Raw genomic sequence first — 22,477 nt, 5'->3', positions numbered from 1 at the left:
CCTCCAATTAACCCAGCTGGGCAACCAGTTGGTGATCGTTGAGAGGCAGGCCAAGCCAGTGGACCCAGCCCAGTGCCACAGATGTCAGGCTTTTGGGCACACCCGCACCTACTGCAGGCGTTCATTCGTCTGTATGAAGTGTGCGGGTGCCCACGCGTCCACGGCATGTGCCAAGCCAAGGGCAGACGCCCCTAAATGCGCCAATTCCCAGGGCGCCCACATCAGCGCCTACAAGGGATGTCTGGCATTCAAGGCAGCAAGGGGCCGCCTTCTGTCGCACCGAGTGGCCATGCAGGAGTTGCGTCGCAAGCGCAGCTCGCTTCTGCAGCCATTGCCAGAGCAGCAGCCACCAGCAAAAACAACACCAGCACATCCAGGGCGCCGACAGCAGCAGCAGCAACAGCCAGCTCAAACGCCAGCCAATCCCTGGCGCGGACAGCAGCAGCAGCAGGCAGCATGGACGCCACTCAATGTCTCCTCTCCTGGGCGACGAAGAGGACAACAACAACAACATCAGCAGAAGCAGAAGCAGCAGCAGCCAATACATACAAAAAAACAGACGCCTGCTGCCTCTGGCCCACGCACTGGGCGACGACGTCCAGAGCAGCCATTGAGCCGTTCTCAGGCACAACAGCAGCAGCTACAGCAGCTGCAACAGCAGCCGCAGCGCGAACAACAACAGAGACAGCAGCAGCAGCAGCAGTTTGCCAACAACCGCTCCCGGCAGAAGATGCAGCCGAAACGCCAATCTTTCGAGGGATCCTGCAGCCAGGCACTGTTGGAGAATACGCAGAGGATGACGCGATTGGAAAAGAGGCTGGAAGTGATGATGTCACTACTCACCTCGCTCATCCAATCCCAGGCAGTGACGGCAACTCCAGCAGTTCCAGAAACATCGGAAAATCCACCAACAATGGCAGCAGCAACAGTGGTTGCCCCACCACGATCACAGCCACCACAAAAAACGTTAGGGCCAACGCCAGCCGCCATTCCAGAGACGGATCCTGAAATGGATGAAGAAAATGATGACGATGAGATGTGGACAGATGACGACTCCATGGATGACATTAAGGCCTACGCCCGCAACATGAGGTACCATCTTGACAACCAGATATCCTGGAACGCTGTGTACTAATTGGACACATCTCTGCCACTGCATTGGATTAAATGACAAATGCATATCACTCGCATGCCACAACAAAAATGAACAACGGACGCTGCCGCCATCAAAGCATTCAGAGTGCCATGTGTACCTGGAATGGAAATACACACACACACACAAACATCCATTTCACTTGGGCGGCCGGACCTGTGCTGTTCGAGTTATGTGTGTCGTGTCCGCCATCGTCCTTAGTTGGTGGCCTGATCCAGCAGGAAGCAGGAACTGCTTACAGGACATAGACGAGATTGGCGCAATCCTGGACGACCTACTCTACCAGATGAACGAGAAGGGCCAGAGGTCGATCAACATGGCCATCAAGAAGATGGTAGCACGCATGAAGGAGTTGCAAGTGGAAGTCAAATCCCATCTGCAGGCGCCAGAGGATAAAAGGGCAGCGCCAGGAGGATGACAGTGCCATGATCACACTGCAGGCCCAACTGGCCCCCTACCCAGGATGACCAAGCCCAGTGCGACTAAGGCGACGCAAACGGCATCAGGAGCCCACAAGAGCGAAGCAAAACCCCGAACTGAGGAGAAGAGCGCGCGCGGAAGGCCCAGGCAAGGACACCAAGCTGACGCCACTCGACAAGAGGAAACCAAGATGCAGTGCGGCAAGGCGGAAGACACCAACCCTACACAGAAGTGGAGTGCGGTGAGAGGCAGGCGTGCGAAACGCAAGCAGAAAGGCCGACCAGACGCAGTGCTGGTCAAATGCACCGAGGAGGCATCATACGCCGACATCCTCAAACTGGTGAAGGCAGCACCAACGCTCCAGAGCCTCAAAAACAAGGTTCAGGGCATCAGGAAGACAGCCTCGGGCGAGCTGCTTCTAAGGATGCAACAATCCTCAGACCCCGCCACCCAGGAGCTGCAGAGACAGTCGCGGTTGAGGTACTCAACATAGACGAGCTCACGACAGGCGACGAGGTATGTGAGGCCATAGCTGCAGCGATCGACGGCGACTTAACACAAGGAGCAGTGCCGTACATGCGGAAAGCATATGGCGCAACGCAGGTAGCTACGCTGAACCTTCAGCCCTCACTCGCAAAGAAGCTCCTGGAGCTCGGAAAAGTTCGAATCGGCTGGGTTGTCTGCCGCGTGCGGCAACGGATTGCGCCAACCCGCTGCTTCAAGTGCATGGCCAATGGACACACTGCAGCCAGGTGCAGATCCAAGCGGCCTGTGTCAAGCAATGCATGCTACAAATGTGGTGGGGAGGGGCACAAGCACAACCAGTGCAACAACCCGCCAATGTGCTTACTATGCTCTGGCAAGCCAGGAGACGTCCGCTCAGCAGCCCACTCGGCCCTCAGCCGCAGCTGCCCTGAGTATAAGAAGGCACTAGCAAATCTGGTTGATGGTTAAGCTCCTGCAGCTCAACCTAAACCACTGCCGAGCTGCTCAGGATCTGTTGGCGCAAACAGTCCTGGAGCAGAAGATCGACATAGCGCTACTCAGCGAGCCGTACGGCAAAAAACACGAAGGAGTCTGGCAGCAAAGCTCAGACGGAGGAGCAGCAATCTGGAGCTGTGGCCCACAACCAGGCCAGCTTACCCACAGAGCATCCAGAGTGGGATATGTGAGAGCTAAGCACAGCGGCACTTTTGTCTACAGCTGCTACATAGCACCAAGGTTCACGCAGCAGGAGTATGAGGCGATCATCAGCAACATCACTAACGACGCACGAGGCAAATCGCCGGTCCTGATAGCGGGCGACTTTAACGCCTGGGCCACGACTTGGGGCAGCGCCAAGAACACACCCCGTGGGACATCGCTCCTGGACGAGTTTGCAAGCCTGAACGTCTGTCTCCTCAACACAGGAACCACACCAACGTTCAGCAAAGCAGGGCGGGAGTCTATTATAGACCTCATCTTTGCAAGCCCAGAGCTCGCACGCCACGCGAAGTGGCAAGTGCTGAGTGCTTACACCCATAGCGACCACTTAGCCGTAATGACGGAAACCTTTGCACCCAGGAACACAACAAGGATACAGCGGGCGCTCCAGGCCGGGTACAAGGAGGAAAGCCTGAGCAGAGCCGCGCTCCTCTCGGCAGCAGAAAACCTAAGCGCCGCCGGGGATGCTGAAGCATCCGCGCTTGCCGTTTACAGGACCGTCAAAGCGGCCTGTGATGCAGCCATGAAAAAAAGAAAGATCGGAGGAAGCAGGCACCGGCCAGTACCGTGGTGGAATGAGCACATTGCCAAGGCCAGGAGGGAGTGCTGCGCAGCTCGGCGTGCCTACCAGCGAGCAAGAGGCTCCGCCCAATTTGGCAGAAATGGCGCGGCATTCAAGGCCAAAAGAAAAGAGCTGAAGGAGGCCATCAGAAGCAGCAAACTCAAATGCTTCAAGGAGCTCTGCGATGCGGCCGATGCGGAACCTTTTGGTGGAGCATACAAACTAGTCATGGGGAGATTAAACAGACAGCCTATGCCCAAGGATCCGGTGCATATGAGAGAGATAGTCGGCACCCTATTCCCTAGACAACCACCCTTACAAGAGGAAGCTAGGGTAGAAGGAGCTAGCCTGAGGGACACCACCACCATCATCACTGCCAGAGAAGTACTGAAGGCCACGGGTAAGCTGAAGATCGGGAAAGCGGCAGGTCCAGATGGAGTCCCTAATGCAGCACTAAAATGCATAGCTAGAGCCCATCCGGAAGCATTCGCCACAATGTACACCCAGTGCCTAGCGGAGCGGACAGTCCCACGAGCATGGAAACGGCAAAGGCTGGTTCTGATACCCAAGCCAGGCAAAGAGCTCAACGACCCATCGTCATACCGGCCGCTGTGCATGCTGGATACCATGGGCAAGATTTTCGAGAGGATGGTATGTAACCGACTGGAGGCGGAACTGGCTGAGCGTCGCGGACTTTCCGACCTCCAATTCGGGTTCCGCAAGCAGAGGAGCACCACTGACGCCATCGAGATGGTGACAAACCTTGCCAGGGAAGCCATGGCAGGAACGCGATGGGCTGGAGGCGACAAAAAGTACTGCCTAGTATGTACACTAGACGTACGAAACGCCTTCAACTCTGCCAGCTGGAAGAGCATCCTAGAGGCCCTGACCAGGAGGGGTATATCTGAGCAAATCACACGGACTCTGCGAAGCTATTTCACGGACCGCATCCTGATCTACGACACGGAAGAAGGAGCAGAACATCACCAAATCACCGGAGGCGTCCCACAGGGCTCGGTCCTAGGGCCGATACTGTGGAACGTGATGTATGACGATATCCTGCGGCTTACATTACCGGAAGGGTGCACCCTGGTGGGCTTCGCCGACGACATAGCACTGGTGACAGTGTCGAAACACGTAAGAGACGTAGAGGAGAAAACCAACGTAGCAGTCGGGATGATAGTGGCCTGGCTCGCATCCAACGGGCTAGCATTGGCGGAGAAGAAGACGGAGGCTGTGCTAATGAGCAGCAGAAAAAAGGTCGAGCAGGCATGCGTGAGAGTCGGTAGCACGATCATCAGGACCAAGCCTGCGCTAAAGTACCTAGGGGTAATGATGGACCAGAGGCTGAACTTCAAGGCCCACCTGGAATACGCCAGCGCAAAAGCGACTGCAGCAACGGCGGCCATAAGCAGGATGATGGCCAATACAGGGGGACCACGGCAGCGTAGCAGGCAGCTCATCGCTGGGGTGGTCACCTCCATAATCTTATATGGATCAGCAGTGTGGGCACCAGCAATGATGGTTTCCACATACAGCAGAGACTGCAGAAGCGCATACCGACGCTGTGCCCTGAGGGTTACATGCTGCTTCCGGACGGTGTCTGAAGACGCCGCACTTATTGTGGCAGGCATGGTCCCACTGGATCTCCTGGCAGCTGAGCGGCAGAGCGGAGGGGAGGTAGCCAGCGAGCGGCGAGAGCGCACTATAGCCCAGTGGCAACGGCGCTGGGACCAAGCGGCAAAAGGGAGGTGGACCAGACGTCTCCTTCCCCAGCTTAGCCCATGGCTGCGAAGAAGGCACGGCCAAATGGACCATTATTTGGGCCAACTGCTGACGGGGCATGGCTGCTTCAAGCAGTACCTGCATCGCTTTAGGCATGCTGACGACCCGTATTGCAGCTGCTGCGGGCCTGGAGTCGACGAGGATGCAGAGCACGTCTTCTTTGTATGCCCCCGCTTCTCGCAAGAACGAACGAGGCTAGGGGAGACGCTTGCAGAAGTGAGTGTGGACACCCTCACCGACCAGATGCTAGCCGATGAGCAATCTTGGAACGCGGTTGCCTACATGGCAGCAAGCGTGATCAAGGAGCTGCGCAAAAAAAAAACACACACAAACATCCATTACACTTGGGCGGCCGGACCTGTGCCGTTCGAGTAGGTGTGTCGTTGTCCGCCATTGCCCACAGCTGGTGGCCGGACCAGTGGCACTCGCTCTACATTAGAGCCACAATTGCCGACGCACACACACACTCACATCCATTTCACTTTGGCGGCCGGACCCGTGTCGTCACAGTAATATGTGTGCCGTCTACTCCTGGCTCCCAGCTGGTGGCCGGACCAGTGCCACTGGTTCTCCAAGAGGGAAGCCACAGCCACAACGACGACGACGAGGTGCTAATTGCACCTACTTCTGACGACTTCGGATGACGCCAATTTCGACGATCAGGGGGGACGACGGGGTCGGCCGGTATGCAACGCAATGTCTTTACAAGCATTGTGTTTTGCTATGCCGGCCGATGCTCCGCTGTTTCTTGTCTTCCCTGTAATTATAGAAAAAAAAGATATAGACATTATTTTAAATTGTTATGTTTATTGTAAAATTGTAAACGTAAATCAATTGTACCTGTTTTGTCTCGTCTTTGTTCCAGTGTAGTATCGCTTTTATTACCTGTTTTTCCGTCGTCTTCACTCCAGTCTACTACTTATCTGTATTGTTATTTCTGCAAGTGCTTGTCTCTTTCTATACCCGATACTCAAAATGAGTATTGGGGTATATTAGATTTGTGGTAAAAGTGGATGTGTGTAACGTCCAGAAGGAATCGTTTCCGACCCCATAAAGTATATATATTCTTGATCAGCATCAATAGCCGAGTCGATTGAGCCCTGTCTGTCTGTCCGTCCGTCCGTCCGTCCGTCCGTCCGTCCGTCCGTCCGTCCCCTTCAGCGCCTAGTGCTCAAAGACTATAAGAGCTAGAGCAACGATGTTTTGGATCCAGACATCTGTGGTATGTCACTGCTACAAAAATATTTCAAAACTTTGCCCCGCCCACTTCCGCCCTCACAAAGGACGAAAATCTGTGGCATCCACATTTTTAAAGATACGATAAAACCAAAAATGCAGAATCGTAGAGGATGACTATATGTTCTAGAGTGTAAAATCTCAACCAGATCGTATAAATATTATAGCCAGAATCAAGAAAACAATTTCATTCTTTCTCGCTCTGTCTCTCTCTAACACACAGGTTTCATGGTCGGCTTTGCCAATTGCAAAATATGAGTTCAAGGATCTCAGAACCTATAAGAGCCAGAGCAACCAAATTTGGTATCCACACTCCTGTGATATCAGACCTTGACCGTTTCGTGTCCAAATTTCGCCACACCCCCTTACGCCCCCGCAAAGGACGAAAATCTGGGGCATCCACAACTCTCAGAGACTATTAAGGCTAGAGTAACCAAATTTGGAATCCGCACTTCTGTTAGATCTCACTATATTGTTAATTCTGCAAGTGCTTGTCTCTTTTTATTTAGTATATTTCCTCTTATTTTCCACGCAAAGCATCTGCATTGTTTACCTTTTTTTCTTTATCTATTCCTCAATTGACTACGTGTTGCAACACTGCACTTTCTGAATTTTCGATCTCATTTCTTTAACCCCTTCTTCCCCCCCCCCCCCCCCCCCCCCCCCCCCCCCCCCCCCCCCCACCATTGTTATTTTCGTAATTAGTGCGGTTCTCCGACACCCCACTACAAAAATAGTACAATCTGTGATAAAAATCTTCGGCGGCAACGGTGCTGACAATTGATTATCGGTTTCAAATCGACTTTCAAATCAGCATCAGTTGCCGCCACACCACCATCACTACGGCCTAAATTGAGCCAAAAATGCTAGTCTTCGCATAAAACAATTACGCCCCCTATAAACTGCCCGCCCACATGTACATGCTACATTCCTAGTCGTCTGCCCTCAGCAGGCGGCAAGGGTAGTAGAGGGGACTGAAGACCACACACCGCATTACAGCCAACAAAACATCAAGTTGACGAACTCACAGGGGATTGCAAATCAAATTTTAAGTTAGGGAGAATTACAAAGAAGAGACAGCATACTTTCGAGCGTGGCCCCACTTTACTTTCTTGACTCACACCACACACACACACACACACACTTGACACACTATTACACACACTTGACGAGTCCTCTCCCCCTCTTGACAATTCGTACTTTTGGAGCCTTTTGCCCCGATCGTGGAGTGGTCTCGAGTCTGGGTCTCTGTCCAAACAAAAAGTCGTGTCGTGAACGTTGTGGAGTCGAGACGTGTTCGAGGTTTAGTTTAGTCCCTCCGTCAAAGTGCCGAATATTTTGTGTCTCTCTCTTTTTCCCTTCCCCCCCCCCCCACCCTGCTGGCTGCGGGCCTATTTCGAGGTTACAAGTGTTTCGTTGCTGCAGTATTATATGTTTGTAAAGTTTATTGTGCCATCAAATGTACTAGTGTGTGTTTGAAGTGTCGTTTAAAGTTTAATTGTAAAACAAACACAAAAATTTACATAAATTAAATTAAGACATATACTGCCCAACAAAATATTAATAAAGCAACGCGCTTGGTTGCTGGCGGCTCACACCCCAGCCTCTCAGCCCCTCCCCTGTTGGAGCACTGAGAGCCCTCAACCCAAAGCGGGTATATATTGAAAAAAAATCCAATAAAAAACTGTGTGAATAATTTGTCTTGACAAAAACTCCACTCGCGTCGGTCGAAAAAAAAAATTTATTACCAAATCCAACCAAAGCCAATCCAGCGCAGCTATGCCACGCGGATCCACTGCCAGAAGAGGACGACGACGACGAGGACCACACGGCGTCACAGCCAGGGATCGCCCCAAATCAGCCATTTCCACTGCCAGCTCCGACAGCGCAGACAGCGCAGCCACCGGCACCGTGGCAAACGCAGCGGTACTGAGACGCCAATCCACCGACTCCGCCACCTGGTTGGAGGCACTTCCTCCAATTCCTGGACCGGCTCCAGCCACCATTACCGGGTATGTGAGGACCACATACCATGCCGACACCACCATCACGGCCACTCCGGCCACAAGCCCCATCCCCGACCCCGACCTGCCCTGCCCCAACAGCTGGGCGGCCATTCCCAATCTCACCAGCCAGGAGCAGTTCCAGATCGGCGACTGGGTGGAGGCGGTCCATACCCAGGAACGTCAGCAGCAGCAGCAACAGCAGCAGACCATCAGCAGCAGCAGCGGTAGTCGCCGGCTTGAGGCATTGGCGGCGTCGGCAGCGGCAGCGGCGTCAGCCAAAGCACCGCAATATCAAGCCAAGCCAAGCCAAGCGGTACCAAGCGCGCCAATAATTCCGCTTTCCACACTCCAACACACACAGACACGTATCGATGCACCATATGCCGATGCATGGTGTGGAGAGAGCCGGAAACAGCAAGGAGCGAGAGAAGGCGCAAAGAGAGCGGGTAACGACCTCGTACCAGCGACAGGACGAGAGGGCACTCGTGCAGCCTCTGCACGAACAGCAGCCAACAAAAGATTCGTGTTCGAGTGCCCGTTCGGGAGAGAGTTCGAACTCGAACCGCAGCCATGGCACAAACCCCGCTCGATCGGCCACAGCAGCGGTTCCAAATGCAATGCACACAGCCAATACCACAACCACAACCACAAATACAATGATGACATACATCAGCACACAAACAGCGACATCAAACACAAAAACGACAACTACAATTACGTCGGCAGCCAGACGACGATGCCTGTTAACAGCAGTGTTAACAGGCGGACCCCCCCCCACCACCACCACCAGAGGAACATCAGCAGCAGCAAACACATCAACATCAAAAACAACAACATCAGCCAACGGCAACAAACACAGCCAATACCGATGATATCCCATCCACCTCTGCTGCAGCGGCCCGTTCGCCACTGAAGCGCGTCCGCGCCGTGGTTGATGATGATGACGATGATGATGACAGTGATGTCATGGTTGTTGAGTTTGATGACGACGATGACGACGACAATTTGGATGCCAATCATGCATCGGCCAAACGACGACTCCGGGAAAGTACCAACCAACAGGCAAGCAAATCCCATATCCCCCAAATTCAAAACCATCCCCATCATCACCAACAATCAAACCAGCAACAACATCAGCGGACAATAACACAAAATGCCCCCTGCCCCCGCCCCTGCCCCTGCCACTGCCACTGCCACTGCCAATGCTCCACTAGCTCTACCTCACTCACCTGCAAATGCAACTAGTAGTTGAGGCACAGGAACCCACAGCAGCAGCAGCGGCGGCGGCGTTGGGCTGCTCCAGCTGCCCTCCCAGAGTATGCCCAATACCAGACAAATTCGTATGCTGCAGCGACAGCACCAACCAACGACAATTATTCCCCCCCCCCCCCCCCCCATCATTCTGCCAGCTGTCCCCGACATTATGCCCATTCTGGACAAGCTGCAGAATGACCCGAGGGTGGGCAACAGTAGCTATCACACCAAGCTCATCAGCCGCAATGGTGTCCGTATCCAGGCCCGCGACATGGCTACCAGGGATGCCATCATGGCAATCCTGGGCGATGGCGGCGGCAACGAGGCGATGACTGGCCACTACACACACTAGCACAAGAGTGACCGTGGGCTACGGATCGTCGTGCGAGATCTCCACGACTCCACAAGCACCCAACTAATAACAAATCAGATGGCCGAACTGGGCTATTCAGTTAAATTTATTAGAGCCATTAAAGCGAGATCCGATGGACAGCCACTCGACCAGTTCGAGTTGGAGATAGCCCCCAAGCCGGATGAAAGCCACCACGATGTCCTCCAATTAACCCAGCTGGGCAACCAGTTGGTGATCGTTGAGAGGCAGGCCAAGCCGATGGACCCAGCCCAGTGCCACAGATGTCAGGCTTTTGGGCACACCCGCACCTACTGCAGGCGTTCATTCGTCTGTATGAAGTGTGCGGGTGCCCACGCGTCCACGGCATGTGCCAAGCCAAGGGCAGACGCCCCTAAATGCGCCAATTGCCAGGGCGCCCACATCAGCGCCTACAAGGGATGTCCGGCATTCAAGGCAGCAAGGGGCCGCCTTCTGTCGCACCGAGTGGCCATGCAGGAGTTGCGTCGCAAGCGCAGCTCGCTTCTGCAGCCATTGCCAGAGCAGCAGCCACCATCAAAAACAACACCAGCACATCCAGGGCGCCGACAGCAGCAGCAGCAACAGCCAGCTCAAACGCCAGCCAATCCCTGGCGCGGACAGCAGCAGCAGCAGGCAGCATGGACGCCACTCAATGTCTCCTCTCCTGGGCGACGAAGAGGACAACAACAACAACATCAGCAGAAGCAGAAGCAGCAGCAGCCAATTCAGACAAAAAAACAGACGCCTGCTGCCTCTGGCCCACGCACTGGGCGACGACGTCCAGAGCAGCCATTGAGCCGTTCTCAGGCACAGCTACAGCAGCTGCAACAGCAGCCGCAGCGCGAACAACAACAGCGACAGCAGCAGCAGCAGCAGCAGCAGTTTGCCAACAACCGCTCCCGGCAGAAGATGCAGCCGAAACGCCAATCTTTCGAGGGATCCTGCAGCCAGGCACTGTTGGAGAATACGCAGGGGATGACGCGATTGGAAAAGAGGCGGGGAGTGACGATGTCACTACTCACCTCGCTCATCCAATCCCAGGCAGTGACGGCAACTCCAGCAGTTGCAGTTACATCGGAAAATCCACCAACAATGGCAGCAGCAACAGTGGTTGCCCCAGCTCCAGCAGCCAGGCGGTCAAAGAAACCACCACGATCACAGCCACCACAAAAAACGTTAGGGCCAACGCCAGCCGCCATTCCAGAGACGGATCCTGAAATGGATGAAGAAAATGATGAAGATGAGATGTGGAAAGATGACGACTCCATGGATGACATTAAGGCCTACGCCCGCAACATGAGGTACCATCTTGACAACCAGATATCCTGGAACGCTGTGTACTAATTGGACACATCTCTGCCACTGCATTGGATTAAATGACAAATGCAAATCACTCGCATGCCACAACAAAAATGAACAACGGACGCTGCCGCCATCAAAGCATTCAGAGTGCCATGTGTACCTGGAATGGAAATACACACACACACACAAACACCCATTACACTTGGGCGGCCGGACCTGTGCCGTTCGAGTAGGTGTGTCGTGTCCGCCATCGTCCTTAGTTGGTGGCCGGATCCAGTGTCAACGGCATTCAGAGTGCCAAAGGAGCTGGAAAGGAAAAGCAAGAAATTAATCAGCTGCAATTACGATTAAAATGACACCGACAATACTCTCCGCTACACAGACGCACACACACAAACATCCATTACACTTGGGCGGCCGGACCTGTGCCGATCGAGTAGGTGTGTCATGTCCGCCATTGCCCTCAACTGGTTGCTGGAACCAGGTGCCGTGGCATTCAGAGTGCCATGTGCTCTACATTAGGGCCACAATTGCCGACGCACACACACACTCACATCCATTTCACTTTGGCGGCCGGACCCGTGTCGCCACAGTAAAATGTGTGCCATCTACTCCTGGCTCCCAGCTGGTGGCCGGACCAGTGCCACTCGCTCTACATTAGGGCCACAATTGCCGACGCACACACACACTCACATCCATTTCACTTTGGCGGCCGGACCCGTGTCGCCACAGTAATATGTGTGCCGTCTACTCCTGGCTCCCAGCTGGTGGCCGGACCAGTGCCACTGGTTCTCCAAGAGGGCAGCCACAGCCACAACGACGACGACGAGGTGCTAATTGCACCTACTTCTGACGACTTCAGATGACGCCAATTTCGGCGATCAGGGGGGACGACGGGGTCGGCCGGTATGCAACGCAATGTCTTTACAAGCATTGTGTTTTGCTATGCCGGCCGATGCTCCGCTGTTTCTTGTCTTCCCTGTAATTATAGAAAAAAAAAGATATAGACATTATTTTAAATTGTTATGTTTATTGTAATATTGTTAACGTAAATCAATTGAACCTGTTTTGTCTCGTCTTTGTTCCAGTGTAGTATTTCTTTTATTACCTGTTTTTCCGTCGTCTTCACTCCAGTCTACTACTTATCTGTATTGTTATTTCTACAAGTGCTTGTCTCTTTTTTTTTTATTTTCCACGCAAAGCACCTGCATTGTTTACCTTTTCTCTTTATCTATTCCTCAATTGACTACGTGTTGCAACACTGCACTTTCTGAATTTTCCATCTCATTTCTTTAACCTCTTCTTCCCCCCCCCCCCCCCCCCCCCTCCCATTGTTATTTTCGTAATTAGTGCGGTTCTCCGACACCCCACTACAAAATTATTACAATCTGTGATAAAAATCTTCGGCGGCAACGGTGCTGACAATTGATTATCGGTTTCAAATCGACTTTCAAATCAGCATCAGTTGCCGCCATACCACCACCACTACGGCCTAAATTGAGCCAAAAATGCTAGTCTTCGCATAAAACAATTACGCCCCCTATAAACTGCCCGCCCACATGTACATGATACATTCCTAGTCGTCTGCCCTCAGCAGGCGGCAAGGGTAGTAGAGGGGACTGAAGACCACACACCGCATTACAGCCAACAAAACATCAAGTTGACGAACTCACAGGGGATTGCAAATCAAATTTTTAAGTTAGGGGGAATTACAAAGGGAAGAGACAGCATACTTTTGAGCGTGGCCCCACTTTACTTTCTTGACTCACACCACACACACACACACACACACTTGACACACTATTACACACACTTGACGAGTCCCCCCTCCCCCCTCTTGACAATTCGTACTTTTGGAGCCTTTTGCCCCGATCGTGGATTGGTCTCGAGTCTGGGTCTCTGTCCAAAGGAAAAGTCGTGTCGTGAACGTTGTGGAGTCGAGACGTGTTCGAGGTTTAGTGCCGAATATTTTGTGTCTCTCTCTTTTTCCCTTCTGTGGCAACCGCGACTATGGTTCGGCGCCAAATGCCGCCGCGCGCCTGCAAGAGCAAGAGCCAGAGCGCCGCCAGGCCCAGTCTTAGTCCCAGCCGCCTGGCCAAGAAGCCCAGCCTGACGCCGACCACCGGTTCTCAGGCGCCATCGCAGACCATCGCAAAGTCGAGGCCTACCGGTCTCGAGACGATTTTTGAACGGCCCGGCAATGAGGACGACGGGCCCACCAGCAGCCATGCCGTGGCATTCGGCGAGTGCCAGCGCCGCGTCCTCGCCCTGGGTACGGGCGAAAAAAAAAGACCCCTGTCGCAGAAGAGCTGCCTGAAGGTGCGCAACACCTTGGGCGAACGCAGCACCCGGCACATGATGACACTGCGAGCGTCCCGCACTACTTTGGACAGCGTAATGCTCGGGGGCTCGGACGATGAAGGCGAGTCGGTCGGAGTCGCTCCCGCAGTCGCTCCCGTAGCTGCTCCCGAAGTCGTTCCCGCTGGAGGAAATGCCGGTACAAATCAGCCGGCACCATTCGTGCTGCGCACCAGCAGGAGGCTCAAGAGTCTGCCTCCGTTTTAGATTGTTGCACCTTCCACCCTCCAAATGAAAGAAAAAGAATAAAGAAAAGAAAAGCAAAGAAAAGAAAAACCCTCTACAGAATGTCTCTTTTGCTCTCATTGTAAATTGAAGCGCCTCTTTCGGCGGAACCTACCCCAAGAGCGGAAAGCGGAGATCAATTAGAATTGTGAACCCCAAAGCGAGCGATTGATACGATACACTCACGAGTACTCATGCCCAAGCCCGAGTACTCTGTCCAGCATCCACATCGGGGAATCAACATAAATGGGTGGCTCCGCGGACGGTGTTCCAGCAGTCGCGCTTGGGCGGTCCGAGTGAGCAGTAACGGATCTTCTGCAGAAATCAGTGCATAGATACAGTATCTGAAGGATCAAAGTGTTGAAAATCAATTAAAAGGTGATCATCCATCCCACGACAAGGAGAGGGGGCAGGGGCGAATGGCGCCACACAGATTTCTGTACGGGCCTCTGAAAGGGAATCGAATCGAATCGCTCCAAATTGGCGTTGGAATGTCCAATAATAAACGGTAGATTCTATTACTCGTTAACCCCGCGGGTCAATGAGAGAGAACTATGGCAAAAGATACAAAGTAGCTGCTGTACCCTTGCCACAGCCACAGATACAGATACATGCCTCTGAGAGTGTGGCAGTAATTGAATTAACCTTTGCGTGCCGTCTGTCTCTGTCCGTGTCTGTGAATAAATCGCGGCTCTTGGCTCGAGTAACACTATTCCTCCGTCCTTCGTCGTACCGATAGATGGACGAGGCTTCTGGCACGACGACAACCGATGGCAAGTCCCTGGATGAGGCGCCGGTGGCCGCAGGACTGGAGCCCACACAGCAGATCGGCTTCCTGCAGCTCTTCCGCTTCTCCACCTGCGGGGAGATCGCGTGGCTCTTCTTTGGGTTCCTCATATGCTGCGTCAAGGCGTTGACCCTGCCCGCAGTGGTCATCATTTACAGCGAGTTCACAGCAGTGAGTACCGGGCACAGATACTCCCGCAGATGCAGATTCAGATACTCCAACCACAATCTCTCTCCCTTCGATTCTCGATTCCGTAGCCCTCTCCGCTTTCACGAACATCACCACGCTGTCGTTTCCCTTCACGATGGCCAACAGCTGCGGCGGCGGGTACACCATTCCCACGGGGACCCTGAGCATCCTTCCCATCGCTGCGAACGCCCAGCTGCCGACCATCACGACAACGGCCAGTGGCTACGAGCCCAATGACGTCATCACCACGATCCCCGTCTCGCTCTCCATTCAGCGCTTCCCCTCGTCCCTGTCCATCGTGGACCTGGCCCAGGAGCAGGACGGCTACAGCAACAGTGGCTCCAGCAACGGCATGACCGTGGGGCCGGGTGCGGGCGGCGGCGGCGGCATCACCACCACGGCCCTCCTGTCCGTGAAGCCCCTGAACGGCAGCGGCAACGGCAACATTTCGCGGAACAACAGCTTCAGTCTGAGCTTCAACCTGCAGGACCCCACAGTGCGCTCCTCGGTGCGTTCGGCAGGAGCCCCCACAGTGGATACAGTGGACAACTCTTCATCCGGTGGCACGATCGCCCTGCCCCAGAGCGGCGCCACGGCAACGGCAACGGCCACGAGTGCTACCTCAACCCTCGCCAAACACAGTCCCGAGGCCAAGACAGGAGAGGTCTATGTCTGAGCGGAGGAACAGGACACCTATTCCGACCCATCCACTGGATTATAGCTTTCGTCGTAGGTTTAAGCACCCCCTTCCAGAACCACTGATACGATATTATCATCTAGGAAAGAGAACAAAACAAGAGTAATCCTCTCTTCGGATTGTACATACATATGCACACATCAATATACATACATATATAGCCCACAGACGATATCGTATCGTAATGGATCGTATCGTACGGCACACGCGAGTCTTTTTCGATAGTTGGGCGAATAAATTACGAATAAAATCTTTACCAAGAGAATCTCCATTATATTACCCGTGCAAACATTGGACCGTGTAAATACTTTGGAACCCTCCCCCTCCCCCTCCCACTCTCCACAAAAAACATAATATGTGATATGCGATTATTGTATGTGTTTTTTTTTTTTTGTTCAAGCTATAAAATTTGTGCATCTTTAGGATTAATGTGGAACCAATCCATGTAGAGGATGGTAGAAGAACACAGATCTAAGAAATTCTAGGCTCCTTTGTACAGATACAGATACAGTTACAGATGATCGACGAGGCAGATGAAGCGGTGTGACACGTCGGGCGACTAACGAGCCCCTTAACTTGTTTGCCGCCCAACTAAACTGTTAAAAATTCTTAATTAACGCCAATAAGGAATACATTAAAATGCCGACGCCAAGCCAAGCACCCATTTTCCCAACTCGCCCCACACACATTCACATTCCCCTTCCCAACCACTACCGACAAGCTTTATTTCCTCTTTCTCGCCAATGTAAATTAAAATTCTGTGCGCCACTAAACATATATTCAAATCACAAACCACAAAGAGAATCATAAAACACAAAGATTTCTTAAACCACACACAACTACTGTCAACTACAGGGCCTATGCTGATGCTGATATGAGGATCAGCCTTGCGCCGCCACTTATATGAAGCCCGCTCCGAGGACGGGAACGGACTGAAAAGACGCAATCCATTGTAAAAGAAAACACATGTTAATGTTAAGTCTAGTGTTACCTTAACTTTTGTAAGGAAGCGATCCTGGGCTGGGGTACATATCTCAGTCTACTCCAGGGTCGAAATTACAGCAATATTTATAATTTGCCGGGACTCCGTAATTCGGACCGGCGATGGGGGACGGGGCCGCAGTCCCGCGGACGGGGGCGATCGTAGCGTGGGACGGGGCAGTTGGTTTCACCGAGAACACTCCGGTTATCGCCGAATAGCGCCTTCAGGGCCCCACCGAACTCAGAATCAATACGGAGGTCTTTACTATGCGATAATACCGACAGGTGTTGCCGAGAGTACCTAGGCTATCGCCGGACAGTACTTACGGGACCCTGTCGGCCTAAGAATTACTACGACGCGGAAAGGGGACTTTGCTATGCGGAAATACCGGCAAGTATCGCCGAGAGTACCTAGGCTATCGCCGGACGGTACTCACGGGACCCTGTCGGCCTAAGAATTACTACGACGCGGAAAGGGGAACTTTGCTATGCGGGAATACCGACAAGTATCGCCGAGAGTACCTAGGCTATCGCCGGACGGTACTTACGGGACCCTGTCGGCCTAAGAATTACTACGACGCGGAAAGGGGACTTTGCTATGCGGAAATACCGGCAAGTATCGCCGAGAGTACCTAGGCTATCGCCGGACGGTACTTACGGGACCCTGTCGGCCTAAGAATTACTACGACGCGGAAAGGGGAACTTTGCTATGCGGAAATACCGACAAGTATCGCCGAGAATGCCTAGGCAATCGCCGGATAGCACTTACGGGACGCCGCCGAACTAAGAATTACTACGGGGGTCGGGGATATCGACAGGCATCGCCGAGAATGCCTAGGCAATCGCCGGATAGCACTTACGGGACGCTGTCGAACTAAGAATTACTACGGAGGTCGGGGGTACCGACGCGTATCGCCGAGAGCGCTTAGGCAATCGCCGGATAGCACTCACGGGACACTATCGGGCTAAACATTACGGCGAAAATCTTTATCATACGGGGCAGGTATGCATATCACTCGCATGCCACAACAAAAATGAACAACGGACGCTGCCGCCATCAAAGCCATTAAATAAAACATGAACGAATAAAAATGCTGCCATACACACTTGCAAAATAATACGGCCTGACAAATTCAAATCGAATGCAGTGCGTTGGTGATTGCTAGAATAGCCAAAAAAAGACACACATGTAGCGGGCCTGAAGCGACGTAGAAGAAGTCGATAGGTTTGGCGGGAAGGATTAATCGGCTAAGATTTGATAGAAAAATTGAAAGTCAAGACCATGATATCGATCTCGGGGCCAGGGATACATGCTGCCACCCTTTGACAGGCACAGGGTTACTTTGACCTGTTAACAGGCGCAGGGTTACTTTGACCTGTTAACGCGCAGAGATGCTTTGGACATCTGACAGGCCATGTCAAATTCCTTTTCCTTTTCCTTTCCTTTTCTCGTTAAAGAAGTGCCATCATAGGAAAATTCCATTGTGAAACAACTCGACACGGTACGGAAAAGACATACCTTTCGGTTGATCGCGATATTTTGGGTGAGTGCGATTGGAAAAATCCACAGAACAGGTTTTCATCTGATTTTCTGCAGCTCACGCAACCGCTGATTCCCTTGCTCGTACAAGTGGAGTGACGGGGCGACAGATCCTGCTCGGAGGAAAGACGCCACAGCTTCAAAGACCGGACGGTCTTTCGCTTATTGCGTGGGGCAGCGACCCACGCTATTTAAACGCACCCCATCGTCCAGTCGCCGGCTAAGTAAGCCGCAGAGCGCAGTCAGCCGGGGGCTGGAATAAGCAAACGCCTTCCCGCTTGGGACCCTTCGCCTGCGAGGAGCACCCTAGACAGGGTTAAACAGCAGCGCGCGCCAAGGCGCGTGAAGAAGAAGCAGGAGCAAATCAGGGATGCTGCAATGCTAAAGCCACCTGCGGCCTTCGTTTTCTCGGTTGCCCGAGCGCAGACCATGCTGCAGTGATGAAGCCAACTGCGGCCATCGTCTTCCTGGTTGCCCAATCGTCGGCCAAACAGAGGCAGAATTCTCCGCCTTCGGCTCTCCTCTTCGCCCCGACTCTGTCCAGGATTCCTCTTCCAGCAGCTTCAGGGAGCACAGTTCACCAAATCATAGGGTTCAGCGGAGGCTAGCCTCGTCTATTACCATCCTAATGTTTAAAGTATAAAAATCTCACAAAATTTGTATATTCATGAAGAATAATTATCAGCCAACCTCATTAACGTTCAAGTTCCCCCTGGGAGTTCGGGAAATGTGTTCAGAATTTGCAGTTATAAGTATTGTTAAGACATCGCTAGTTTAATTCATTTTCGTTACACATTCGTTAAACTCATATCATGCTTAAGCAATCTTTACAAATATTCACAAGCTATTGTTGTCAGTTAAGTTCGGATTGAATTGTCAGGGAGAAAATTCCCCCAAAAGTTCTGTGGCTCCACATACAAGGAGTAGGTCGAAGTTGGGAATTCTGAGTTGTAGCAAGAGATGGAGTCTTCGTACTGTAAACCACCTTTCCGAATTAACGCTTGTTTTCAGCCTACGCCGGAAGATCGATCTTTCGTCGTTGGAAATTGAACAGTGAGTGAGTAAGCATACCTTCCAAAAGTTAAAATGTACGTAGTTTTGAAAACCAACTGATCCTTGCCCAACCTCGCGAATTTGAAACCTCTGGCCCCTGCCTATTGAGGCTTTGCCTTGAGCGATCTGATCGTTGGCTAATTAGAGATGCCATCTGCATCCAGTCATCGACTGAACTCCGCATAGGAGAGCACGTTTTGTCAGCCAGACCGCCTCTTTGATTTTCGACTCATTCCGAAGTTAAAAGATTTAATGATTTTTCCACATTTGTGCGAAAAGCGAAAGTAACGAACTTAAAGAATTCAATGATTTTCCCATGTTATGCGAAAAGCGAAATTTATGAATATAATTAGAATTTAACTCGAATTACAGTCTTATTATATATATACTCAATACATTATCAAATATCTTTATATACCCAACCATTACGAATCACCTATTTTTAGTAGTTATTAAGATCATTTTCTGGTCTGATGAGCTCGTGAGGTGGCTCAAAGGGGACCTAGCTGAGGCCACCGGACGGGTCGCAGGTTGCGGATAGCGAACGACCTACCTATATACAGGTCATATAGGTAGGTCAGCTGCGAATAATCGGACATCCCTAGGGAGAGTACCGAAAATAAGCAGCCCCGGACAGCCAGCGGGTGTTCGCGAAGTAGCAACACTGACGATGCGCTTGTGGTGCCGCCTCGTATAAGTAGCTCACACACTCCCCTATCCCTACACACTACCTACCCACATCCCAACCCCCCACATTCAGCTCACACCGGGCCGGACTAAGAGTGTTATTCGACCCGTGCCGAGAGTCAGCCTGGCTCGGGGCCCGGTATATAAAACTAGCCCAGTCGTTAACGGAGAGCTCAGGGACTTGGCAGCCCCCTGTTCTAAGTATGCCTTATCCGGGCAACGTGGATCTCTGCCCGGACGGACCGTACCCCTTCTCTGCAGCTCGTGGGAAAAAGAATGGAAGAATTTAAAAACAAACAAAATGAGTCTGGCACTCCCCAAATGCCAACAGGGAGCAATCCCAAACAGGGGAAGGCAGCGGCCCAAAGGCCGGGCCCGACCCGCAAATCAGCAGGGAAAACCTGCGCGGCGGAAGATGCTAGGGAGAGCCCAAAGCGGTCCCATCCCGGTTTCGGGGTGGGTGGTGAATTGGCTCCCAAACCCGATACCTTGGCAGAGGGGCTATGCAATCCTGCGGCTGCTCTGCCTGCTGGTAAAGTGGCGGGTGATGAGTCACCATCTACTAGTGTCCAAGCCAAATCTTTTACATATGCCGATAGAAGGAGTGCTGGCAATATACTCCGTCGGCAGAACGCAAGCCAGATGTCCAGCCCGACGGACAAATGGATAAAGAAGGTTGAGTGGGCCTCGAAGGTGCTGCCGAACTTTGGCAAGGAAGCACCGAAGAAGGAAGCCCCTCAGCCAAAAAGGCAGCGCTCACAAGAGACTCCGGGGCCGACACCGAAGCGCTCCAGAGTGCTGCCTAACACATCATTCGCGCAGATTGCCAGAGAAAGGACGCTGATTGGCGTCCTGGACAAAGGCAGCGCGGACTCCCGGATACCTAGAAACCAGTGGAAGTGGGTGGAAGCGGCACTGGCCGACCGCTGCTTCGAGCTGCTGGAAAAGCAGCCTGGACCCCCCCCGTCTGCAAAGACATGGGCTGGTACCAGGGCTGCATAAAAATCGTAGCCTGTGAAGACGAGCGCTCCGTACAGCTGTACAAAGCAGCGGTAGCGCAAGTCGGGGAAGTCTACCCAGGGGCGAAGCTCGTCGCTGTAGACTGGAGCGAAGTGCCCAGTAGACCAAGGGCGAGAGTCTGGGTGCCCGCCTCCATGAAGGAGCCGGAGCGCATCCTAAAAATGTTGCAAAGATGCAACCCCCACCTCCCAACAGCAGATTGGAAGGTGGTCAAAGTTGAGACGACACAGGGCCCCACAAACCAGGCGGTGGTCGTCCTCAACAAAGAGTCGCTGGCCCCGATTGAGGCTGCCAAAGGCGAGCTCAATTTTGGGTTCAGCTCTGTGACCGTAAAGGTCTACAAGTCGGATGCGGCGGCCGAGGCACGTCCTGTCGACAAGCCAGTTGAGCAGGACGCTGCCTCGGAGATCGAAGCACCCGACGATCACACAGAGATAGACCCAGAGGGCTACTCCACCGATGGCACGCTGAGATGCGACTTCGAGGCGATGTGTTGCCACGAGGAAGTCGAGGATGATCCGGATGCCGACATTACAGTGGTGGAGAACACTAAGGATGTCCTTGAGGCTCCTTCAGATCAATCTCCACCACTGTAAGGCAGCATCCGCTGCTCTTATACTCCGCCTCGAAGAGAGCGGAGCAGACGTAGCCCTGATCCAGGAACCTTGGATAGTGGGAGACAAGGTTTGTGGACTAGGGTCGAAGGAGTACAAGATAATTGTAGCTCAACATGAAGGTAAAACCCGCACCTGCATTCTCGCCAGAAAGCACCTTAATATCTTTCTGCTCCATAACTATAGCGATAGCGACAACACGGCGGCAAGCCTAGAGCTGAAAGGGACACATCTAAGGCTGATGTCGTCCTACATGGCCCATGAGGGAAACGATCCTCCCAACGACCTGGTTCGCAAACTAGCCAGCGACAGCGAGAGGTCGGACATAGACCTATTAATAGGTTGCGATGCCAACGCTCACCACACTCAATGGGGGAGCTCGAACGCAAATGTAAGGGGTGAGTCACTTTTCAGCTTCATCCTCAACTCAAATCTATTTATTTGTAATCGGGGCAACGACCCCACTTTTATAATTAAAAATCGACAGGAGGTTATTGACATCACCCTAGTGTCTTCCAACCTGTTAGACATAGTCAAGAGTTGGCAAGTCCTTGATGACCACTCTTTCTCTGACCACAGATACATCGAGACCACACTATCCCTCGAGTGTCCGAAACCTAAGGACTATATTAATCCCAGGAAAGCCAACTGGGAAAAATATAGCTCAGCCCTGGAGGACTTACTCCCCTCCAAAGCACCATCATGCCCTGACACAAAAGACGACCTAGATCGCCTAGTGAACAGGTTCACAGAGGCATGCAACAAAGCCTTCGCGGCAGCGTGCCCCTCTAGCAAACCTAGGGGGAAAAAGAAACCCCCCTGGTGGTCAAAACAAATAGACATCCTACTTAAAAGCTGCAGGACCCTCTTCAACAGGGCCAAAAGCGCGAACGAGGAGAGCCACTGGGCAGACTACAAAATCAGTCTGTCACTATATAAAAAAGAAACAAGGAAAGCAAAAAGGGCCTCTTGGCAAAAATTTTGCTCGGAAATTGAGGAAACGTCAGAGGCCGCAAGGCTTCGCAAGATTCTCTC

At 52.6% G+C, this 22,477-nt stretch overlaps 1 protein-coding gene and 1 long non-coding RNA gene across 2 annotated transcripts; both read left to right on the top strand.

Annotated features, from left to right (window-relative positions):
• Positions 1-13,289: 13,289 nt before the first annotated feature.
• LOC117194319 (protein tantalus-like) lies at positions 13,290-14,715 on the top strand. The gene is made up of 2 exons (XM_033398890.1): positions 13,290-14,252; positions 14,614-14,715. The coding sequence occupies exon 1, from the start codon at positions 13,302-13,304 to the stop codon at positions 13,854-13,856; it is 555 nt and encodes a 184-aa protein (XP_033254781.1). The 5' UTR covers positions 13,290-13,301; the 3' UTR covers positions 13,857-14,252; positions 14,614-14,715.
• Positions 14,716-17,816: 3,101 nt separating this feature from the next.
• On the top strand, positions 17,817-19,487 carry LOC117194485. The gene is made up of 2 exons (XR_004474840.1): positions 17,817-18,072; positions 18,126-19,487. It is a non-coding gene; the product is annotated as an uncharacterized LOC117194485 (long non-coding RNA).
• Positions 19,488-22,477: the final 2,990 nt, after the last annotated feature.

Source organism: Drosophila miranda (assembly GCF_003369915.1).
Source record: "Drosophila miranda strain MSH22 chromosome Y unlocalized genomic scaffold, D.miranda_PacBio2.1 Contig_Y3_pilon, whole genome shotgun sequence".
NCBI classification, from domain to species: Eukaryota; Metazoa; Arthropoda; class Insecta; order Diptera; family Drosophilidae; genus Drosophila; species Drosophila miranda.
The sequence above is the reverse complement of the archived record's forward strand: the minus strand, read 5'-3'. Positions and strand labels throughout refer to the sequence as shown.

Coding starts and splice junctions, on each gene's coding strand:
- LOC117194319 (XM_033398890.1), top strand. CDS start 13,302: ATGGTTCGGCGCCAAATGCCGCCGCGCGCCTGCAAGAGCAAGAGCCAG.